Source organism: Gekko japonicus, unplaced genomic scaffold (genome assembly GCF_001447785.1).
Source record: "Gekko japonicus isolate JY-2015 unplaced genomic scaffold, Gekko_japonicus_V1.1 scaffold5547, whole genome shotgun sequence".
NCBI lineage: Eukaryota > Metazoa > Chordata > Lepidosauria > Squamata > Gekkonidae > Gekko > Gekko japonicus.
This window is the reverse complement of record NW_015167701.1, coordinates 25,093-34,841: the sequence shown is the minus strand read 5'-3', so window position 1 is coordinate 34,841 and position 9,749 is coordinate 25,093. Positions and strand designations below refer to the sequence as shown.

The 9,749-nt window shown below is 46.5% G+C and overlaps 1 protein-coding gene across 1 annotated transcript in view; it reads right to left on the bottom strand.

Moving 5' to 3' along the window:
• Window positions 1-7,544: 7,544 nt before the first annotated feature.
• Window positions 7,545-9,749, bottom strand: part of LOC107112937 (integrin beta-3-like) — a gene marked incomplete at its 5' end in the record, with an annotated part of 26,406 nt that continues 24,201 nt past the window's right edge. The window contains 2 exons of the mRNA XM_015414148.1: window positions 7,545-7,613; window positions 7,802-7,968. Coding sequence (XP_015269634.1) covers window positions 7,545-7,613; window positions 7,802-7,968 — 236 coding nt within the window. The remainder of the gene's footprint in view (window positions 7,614-7,801; window positions 7,969-9,749) is intronic.

The window sequence follows — 9,749 nt, the reverse complement described above, 5'->3', positions numbered from 1 at the left end:
GAATATAACTTAAAATGTTAATAAGCTGTCTTTGTTCATATACAACAGTTCTGTATACAGAAACTGATGTCTTATCTGAATAAATGCAGAAAGAACGAATGAGACCAGATTCCTTGAATAGTTCTAGCAGCATCAGTTCAATATCACTTAGTAAGACCACATTTCTGCATAGGAAGAAAGTAGCTTTTTCTTGACCTTTAAGTTCTCAGATTGCCTAAATCAATACTAGAAGGAGTGAAAAGGATATTAGTTTTGTATGACCAGAAGATATAAGCTTTGTGTTCTTATAAAGAGCTGTTTAACAGAATTCTCTATTTTTATTTTTATTTTGTAATATATCAAAACAGCACAAATGGCTGTATGGTTAAGGAATGTAAATGTACTGCCATTATAGTGCCTGAAAATTCTATTTCTCATAAAATCAAGACAATTGGTCAGCCTTCTGAAATACTACATACAGAATACACCAAGAAAGGAATATAATCTGACGACATTTCAGAAAAATTTAATGGATGATGACTGAACTATAGATATTTTTAAAATATGCCTTAAACCTAACTTCGGAAAGCTGGAAACTAATATCATACATCCAAAACATACCTTCAGTTTCTCTTTTTTAAAACCAATTTCCACTCTGTCAAAATTTTCCAAATATTCCAGAGGGTCTTGGGGAAATTTGCTAGGTTTCATAAAGTTCTGGGGTTTCAAAGTTTCAATTTAAATTATTAATTAAAGTAAAAGCAAAAGTTATGAGTACATTAACATTTAGTAAAATAAACATTTTCTATGGAATATTTTTGAAAAGTAAAAAGATTCTCATATGAATTTAGAGGAGGTACCCTGATCTTCAGTGGCAGAACTATCTACAGATGGGAATCCTCGAAAAGAGAATATAAAATGGAGTAAGAGCAAGTTTTTTCAGCCAATGGATAGGTTTTTAAAGCCCCCCCCCCAATAAGCAACTATGTAATGGAGAGGAGGACTCTAGCACAATAGTTTAATAGTGCAAAAACACAATAAATAAGAAACTGAAGATTTTCAAAATTAATTATGTGATGAAAAAATGTTTTAGTCACACAAAGGGAGAGTTTTGAATGGGACTGTTTTTAATTTGTCTTTTATGTTACACAAAAGTGCAATTGCATTTCTGTAGAAAGACAGGGGGGGAAGAAATAACATTTTGCCACTCTCCTCCTCAAAATATGTAATTCAGTGGTTTTCCTGTTTAAATAACAAGGACACACTAAAATAACAACAACAACAATATCATACTTCCCCTTGCTCCTTTTTCCCCTAAATGGCATTGGGGTTCATCCATTCTTTCAAATGGGTATTCCATGTAATTGATTCTGACATGTAACTGAGTTCTTATTTTACATTTACTTAGTACTGACTTCATGTAAAGCTTTGTGTCCTACAACCAGGGGAGGAAGAGAACTGGGGCTGAAATATAGTGATGGGAGTCTTACGTAAACCATGCAATGTCAGAATGCATTACATTTTTACCAGCTCACATGGCTCAGAGTTAAAGGTCATCTTTAGCTTACAATTATCATGAATTTTTGAGAATGCATAAAACTATATTTGCCTTTCCTAAACAGGATATTTTAAATAAAAAGGTTAAAGTGGAAATAAATTATTACTGCTCTGCTTTTAAACTTTAATTCAGATAAGTGAGAAATCTCAATCTTCCACTATATAGAATCATAGAAACATAGAGTCATAGAGTTGGAAGGGGCCATACAGACCATCTAGTCCAACCCCTGCCCAATGCAGGACTGACAAATATTTGTCCAGCCTCTTCTTGAAAGCTGTCAGTGAAGGGGAGCTAACCACCTCCCTAGGCAGCTGATTCCACCTTTGAACCACTCTGAGTGTGAAAACATTTTTCCTAATATCCAGCTGATACCTTTCTGCATGTAATTTAAACCTATTGCTTCGGGTCCTATCCTCTACTACCAACTGGAACAGCTCCTAGCCTTCCTCCAAATGACAGCCTTTCAAATATTTAAAGACAGCAATCATGTCCCCCCTCAACCTCCTCCAAACTAAACATTCCCAAGGCCCTTAGCCTTTCCTCGTAGGGCTCGGTCTCCAGACCCCCGATCATCTTTGTCACTCTTTTCTGCACCCTCTCAATTTTTTCCACATCCTTTTTGAAGTGAGGCCTCCAGAACTGCAGACCGTACTCGAGGTGCGGCCTGACCAAGGCAGTATACAGAGGGGCTATGACCTCCTGCGATTTCGATGCTATGGCCCTTTTAATACAACTCAAGACTGAATTTGCCTTTTTTGCCACTGCATCACACTGACTGCTCATATTTAGTTTACAGTCCACCCTTACCCCCAAGATCTCTTTCGCATACATTACTCCTCAGAAATGTATCTCCCATCCAGTATTTGTGCTTGACAGTTTTGTGGCCCAGATGTAATACTGTGCATTTATCTTTGTTGAATTGCATCCTGTTTGCAACTGCCCGCTTCTCCAGAGTATTCAGGTCTTGTTGAATTTTAACTCTATCTTCTTGGGTGTTTGCTACTCCTCCCAATTTGGTATCATCAGCAAATTTAATGAGCAGCCCTTCTACCCCTTCATCTAGATCACTGATAAAAATATTGAATAGTACCAGGCCCAAAACCGAGTCACTGAGCTACAGGAGTAAAAAGAGGTGAATGAATAAGAAAGGAAACAGGGGCAAAGTCAGTGGGTTGAGACCGATTTAATTTTATTTGCATCTGCCACAAACTCGACTTCTCCACTTCGTGACTACAAAGAACTTGTGTGTTTATCAAATTAAGGCACGGCAGCCCTGTTCCAACCCAGCTCCCTGCTTCCCCGGCAGCTCTCCTTCCAGAAATCGATGCCACAGAAAAGAAAGGGGTAATGTTAGGCCTGAGACATGCAAGAAACAAAGGAGGTATTCCAAATGTAAAAGGAGTTGGTCCCATATAAACTATAAGGGGATGCAACTTTTTGTGAACAGAGAGCCCCTGCTCTGCTTTTCCAAATGCATGGTGCTATCTGGTGTGCTGAGCCTCATTTTCTGAATGCCAACAGCGGGTGTTTGTGATGGACATGTGTGGACTCTTCGGCTGGGGCATGGAGGATAGCATTAGAGCAGTGGAAGCATCGCGCGGATGGCTGGCAGGGCATCGAAGGAAATTCATGGGCTGTGGCCCCCTTTTCCTAGAAATTGCCACTGGTCTCCAGAGGCTGATCTGTTGCTGGGGTCATCAGATCATGAGGGTTTCCCTCACAGAAACAGCCAAATGTGAACATTTCTGATTTCGCTAAGGAGGGTGCAGGAATCTTGATACCCGTATTACGCAGACTGGGCATCAGAGAAGAGGGGCCCATTGGCCAGGCAGTGTTAACATTTGAGTCCCTCTTCAGCTGTAGCCCCGACCCTGAGGAGGATTTTGGAGGGTGCTTTCAGCTCACCCAAATGTGTGCTAGCATCTTTCACCTTCCGCAGGCAAATCTCTGGTTCCCAGAAAGAACAACAGGGAATGAGGAAGACACACCTGGAGCACGGGGGGGGGCATGTCTGAGGGACACTGAATGCTCCGAGAGAGGTCACATCTTAAGACGGGGATTTCACCTTTATTAGGTACCCAAGAACTCACGAAGCCGCCATCTATGGACTCAGCAGGATCAGTTCACCACCCAAACAGTCACCTGAGGTCCTACGGCCAGAGTGTGGTGTGTGAAAGGTGGGAAGATGCGTGGCAGCTGCCCCTACCCCTGACCGGCCCTGTCCGCACCCCAATACAGTGCAAGCTTCCAGGGTCCGTGGACTCCTCTTTTCCCAGCTGGAGGTGGCACACAAATAGGCCACGGACTTGCTTGTCCTGCCTGATTCAGACCATTCCTCCAGCTAGACCGTGACTGACAACGGTTCCCTGAAATCTCAGAAAGCCAGAAAGATCCTCCCAGTCCTGATACGTGAGAGCCTTTTACCTGGAGACACAGCCTGGGCACTTCGACAGGCAAAACAGCCACTGCCGCTAAAGTCTGGTGAGGGACGCTGTGCGAACAACGATCCAAGGATCAATTTGAGTCAGGAGTCAGCCTGGACCGTTTAATGTCATGATGCAATAAGCAGCACTTTAGGGTGGATCCTGCCAACTTTTTCAAGACCCCTCCTTATTACAACTGCCCAGGGCTATTTTTGGGCAGGAACGCACAGGAACGGAGTTCCGGCTGGCTCCTGAGTTGGCCACACCCAGCAGGAACTCATTAGCATAATAGGCCACACCCAACAGCAGAAACTCATTGGAATTGGCTACATTAGGGGTGTGTGGCCTAACATGCAAAGGAGTTCCTGCTACAAGAAAAGCCCTGGCAACAAACAGGGTAAGCAGAATAAGAAGCAAAAGGTGGGTGTGGCTGGATAACCACACTTCTGGTAACATGGGGGTGTGGCCTAATGTGCTAATGAGCTGTGTCATCAGGGGTGCTAATGAGTTCCTGCTGGGCTTTTTCTACAAAAAGAGCCCTGCAACTGCCATACCACAGGGACTTCTGTCCGTCCAGGTCTCATGATCCCCAGGACAGCTTTTTCATGCTTGAAGGGGCACAGGGACTTCTGTCCGTCCAGGTCTCATATAAGCTGAAGGTATAAATAAATGATCCCCAGGACAGCTTTTTCGTGCTTGAAGGGAAAACGCTGGTTTTCACCATGGAAGAGCTGGTTGGATCCCACTCTTTGACCATACGCAGAGTGCTTTCCCTTCCTTCAGCAAACCAAGGTGATCAACCTTAAGCACTTTGGAATGACAGGCAGGACCCAAGGGTATGACGTCAGGGCAAACTTAAATACACACACACACATACACACACGATAGCACCTCTTTCTTTTCAGAAATTCAACACTGGGTGCCTACAATTTCCCACACGGAGGGCAAAGGTAGTGAGGCTTATTCTAAAAACAAGATGTAACTCTAGCAAAAAGCAGAGATGGCCTTTGGCTCCCCAACTCAGTTTGGAATGAGTTCTGATAACGCAAAATTATTTTCCCACTGGGAAAGAAACTGTCTCTTAGCCCATTCTAAACAGTCTATAGCAATCCCAAGGATGTCGCAAGAAACTAGATGGGAGCCAGTGTTCCCTCTAAGCTGAGTTAGTGTGAGCTAGCTCACAGTCCTTTAGCCTCCGGCTCACAGATTTCTGTCTCAGCTCGGGAAGGAGGTCTCCAGAGCAAACTAATTGATGCAGCAGCCAAATCGCTCGCTCACAACTTTAATGCCAGTTGCTCACAAAGTAGAATTGTTGCTCACAAGAACCCACAGCTTAGAGGGAGCATTGGATGGGACTTTCCAGCCCCTACTGGGAGCTCCCCTTTTCCTTTCCCAGAACTTAACCAGTGGAAGTGATGCTGTAGTCAAGGGAAGTCTTGCTGCTGGGAACTGCGTTAGACAAAATCAAAACAGGACCCACGGTAAGTAGGAAATACCAAAAGTCAGCAAATACCGTGCTACAGACGGTTACAAAGTATCTCAAGTAATTTATTTTTTCCTTCGTTTTTATATATTATTTTTTCTATATTTCTTTGGAGGAAGACTGAGCACTTATTCAAAATAGACTTAAAGGAGCCCTCTCTCTTAAAACGTTTGTACAATTAAGGAGGACTGATATTCATACAGGGGCTGTGCAATATCTTTTGTGATACATAAAGAGACGATACTTAGATGTTTGAATATACGATTCTTTCTATGTATTAATGTTTATACGATAATTAATATAATTGTGAATAATTTGTAAGAAATATAGAAAAAATAATATATAACCCCCCCCCAAAAAAATTACTTGAGATACTTTGTAATTGTCTGTAGCACGGTATTTGCTGACTTTTGGGAACTGCATTAGAGCTTATACGTAACTATGCCAACCTCCAAGAAGGAAGGATCCATGAGAGATGTAGTTCTTATGAACTCTGTTTCAGAGGGTTGACATATTGTTCTGCAGTAGAAAAACTAGACTCGAATCCAGGAGCACGTTTGAGACCAACAAGCTTCTTGAGGTACAAGCTTTGGAGAGTCAACAGAAGTATAGTGTCCAGATTATGCGAAGTGATGGTATCGCTTTACTCTGCTCTGGTTTACCTCACCTAAAATATTGTGTTCAGTTTAGGGCACCACAATTTAAGAAGGATACAGACAAGGTGGAACATGTCCAGAGGAGGGCAGCAAAGATGGTGAGGGGTCTGGAGACCAAGTCCTGTGAGGAAAGGCTGAAGGAGCTGGGTCTGTTTAGCCTGGAGAGGAGACCACTGAGTGGTGATATGAGAACCAACTTCAAGTACTTGAAGAGCTGTCATCTAGAGGATGGAGCGGAGTTCTTTTCTGTTGCTCCAGAAGGTCGGACCAGAAGAGTTTTCGGCTAAACATTAGGAAGAACTTCCTGACAGACAGAGCAGTTCCTCAGTGGAACAGGCTTCTTCAGGAGGTGGTGGGCACTAGAGGCTAGATGGCCAAACAGGCTTCCTCGGGAGGTGGTGGGCTCTCCTTCTTTGGAGGTTTTCAAACAGGGGCTAGATGGCCATTTGACAGCAATGCTGATTCTGTGAACTGAGGCAGATCACGAGAAGCCCTTTCTTACATACCCAGGGAAATACTGATTGCCACATTGGGGTCAGGAAGCAATTTTTCTCCAGGCCGGTTTGGCCAGGGATCCTGGAGGTTTTTTGTCATCTTCTGGGCATGAACAGTGGTTACTGCAGGTGTGGAGGGGGGAGGTAAGTGAATTTCCTGCCTGGTGCAGCAGGTTGGACTAGATGACCCTGGAGGTCCCTTCCAACTCGATGATTCTATGACTCATCAAATATGGGAGCTCTGACTCTCAAAAACTTATATCCCCAAATAATATTGTAGGCTCTAAGGTGCTCCTGGACTGGAACCTGGCTGTTATGAATCCTGAGATTGATAGCGAGACACCAGAATCCACGAGATCTGCGTTCCCACTGGCATTCAGATCCCTGGTGAGGCTTGCTGGTAAATTGAACTGGAAACAGAAAAGGTTCACAGCGGCAGAGTGGGGGTTGCCGGGGCCATTACGAACCGGACTCAATCTGCAGAGGGCTCAGTTCCTAAGGAGCTTCGGAATTCCCAACGGGAGGAGTGTGTTTTTTCAATCCGCTGTTTCCAAACTTCATCAGTGAAACCTCTTCTGAGTGACATCATGTCCCAGTTCTCCCCCCCAAAAAAACCCCCCACCCTGCTCCCAAATTTTATTCAACTGGAGCATCTTGCGGCCAACGGCGCTTTGCAGCACTACCCCCATGAAAGAGCAAGTCCCGCTTCCTCCTTCTCCAGTGTATGGGTGTGGCCCGCATGCGAGCTGAGGTAAAAGGAGGTTCATAGAAGGGTCATCCCATGGGCATCCACACGCGACGGCGGAGCACGCAGAGCAAAGGCCCTTGAGCAAACTGCTGTTAAAATATCACGCACACGCGACATACAAAACATACAAGCCAGCAACAACACATATTCTGTAAACATGTGAGCAAGGGGGGCCCGTCAAGGCTCCCGCCCCACGCTCCCCCTCACGAGTTCCCACGGTACGTGACGTTGGTGAACGTGGAGGTGGCTCCCCTGTATAATGGGTTGTTGGCCTGGAATAGAGAGAAAAATATTAAAGATAGGATACATGAGTAGTGATGAACGAGGGGTGCAAACTCCTGACTGGGGAATTCCCGGAAGTTTGGGGGTGGAGCCTTGGGAGGGCGGAGTTTGGGAAGGCGGGAGAAACTTCGCAGGCCCTCCCTTGTCCGCCCTGTCCCGCCGCCCTGATATTTCTCACCGTGTCCCACTTTGCTCTTGCTCTCTCTTCTTCAAACTTGGCAAATTCTCTCCGGTCGTGAATCGTGATGAGTAGCTTCCAGATGAGCAGGGCGGCCAAGCCGATGAGCAAGATGGCTCCCGTCACCGAAAGGAGGACGACCAGGACGTCGGGCCCTTTGGGACAGTCTGGAAGGGAGAGGCGAGCCATTACACAGAGCCGTGTGTCTCCCCCCACCACCCGGGGTGGCTCCAGGTTCCGGCATGCCCCCCCTCCCCCCGCTGCTCCCCCCCAGGCCTCCCCCACCCCCACCCTCTTCCCCCACCTGCCTGCCAAACTTCCTACTGTCTGCAGCACCCCTTTCGCAACAAAGCTGGGTGGCTCATGTGGCAGGCAGGAGAGGAAGCACACGGGCAGCGTTTGGCTGTCAGCGGGCCCTGCTAGAAGCCCTGCGCTCTGACGGCTGCCCAGCTTCAGATTATGCTGCCCCCACCACTCTAGGTATTATGAACTGAGATCGAGGCAGCTTCTTGAACAAGTGATTTCATTTTATTCAGCTCATAACAACACAAGACAGACAGAGACTTCAAGACGCAAAGACATAGAAACCCAAGCTGACTTATATATATGATTTGAATGGTCCAAACCACGCCCCCAACACAGCTAACAACCAATCACAATGTGTACTTAACAGCCAATGGGTGTTGTTCCCTCCAGAACCATTCCTATGCTCTGATTGGCCCACTGTGCAAAGCAGCCAATCAGAACGTGCACTTTAGAATACCAGGGCTCCTATAGAGCCTTGTCAGAAGCTCAGGCATACTTGTAGCATTACAGTGTAAGAATAAGCAAGTGCCTTTCAATACAGAACCTTTGCTGGCTTGGGACCAATGGGATTCGTTCCCGCCAGAATCAGAGTCCCCCTGGATTGGTCTGTCTCGCAACAGGGACCAATCTGACAGCCGGGTTTACAATACTGTGTGTCTATGGAGCTTGTGCTTGAAGCTCCAGCTAATGTATCGAACCATGCCGTAAGTAACCTTCTGCCTATACATAACACTAGGGTTGCCAGCTGCACCCCTGTGAGGGAGGCGGGGCTGAGAGAGCTCTGACAGAAACGGCTCTTTTTCAAGAACAGCTCTTATCAGAGCTACGGCTTGCCATAGGTCATCCAGCCAGGTGCAAGTGGAGGAGTGGGGAATCAAACCTGGTTCTCCCAGATTAGAGTCCAGGCACTTAACCACTGCACCAAACTGGCACCTAACACCAGAAAGACTTTGCTGGACTAGACCGAGCAACCCATCCTCTTGTTCACAGAAGGAGCCCTCTATCAGCCTCTCAGGCAGGGAGGAAGGAAATGGGAGTGGTCAGTGAATCCATGAATGCGGCCCCAGCGCATAAGGGGCCCTGAGGAAAAAGAGGCCAATAGCAGAGGGAGCCAGGCCCGTCGCTACAGTGGGGCACTTCGGGGCCTGGCCCCCTGACTTCCTGCCAAGCCCCCCCTCCATCCAGCCCTCAGCCCCCTGGCTCTCTGGGCCGCCCCGAGGACTCCCCACCACCTCCCCTTCCCCAAGCGCGGCTTGCTTCTCCGCATAGGCAGGCAGAGTGGCAACTGCAAAAGTGAGTTTAAAAAAAAATTATTTTAAATTGTATTTCTAATTTTGTGACATCAGTGCCCCCTGACTTATTTAAATTACAAAATCCTGGCTACAGGGGCCTGGGGGCATTGTTCTTGCTTTACAGAACAGGCCCCCAGGGATAGAGAGACAGATGGCCTTTGGGCCCCAGCTCTATGATTCAGGTTCACCCGTGCAAGTTCAACACCCTTTCATAAGTGCAAATGAGACGGTGTGGAACCAGGGGTCATTTCCTGCAGGAGTGCACAGGAGCAGCGCTCCGGCAGTAAAGAGCCCAGGGGGCGGGCACATGCAACAAGCCCCACCCCCTGCTCCCAGCAGCCCTCAGTAAG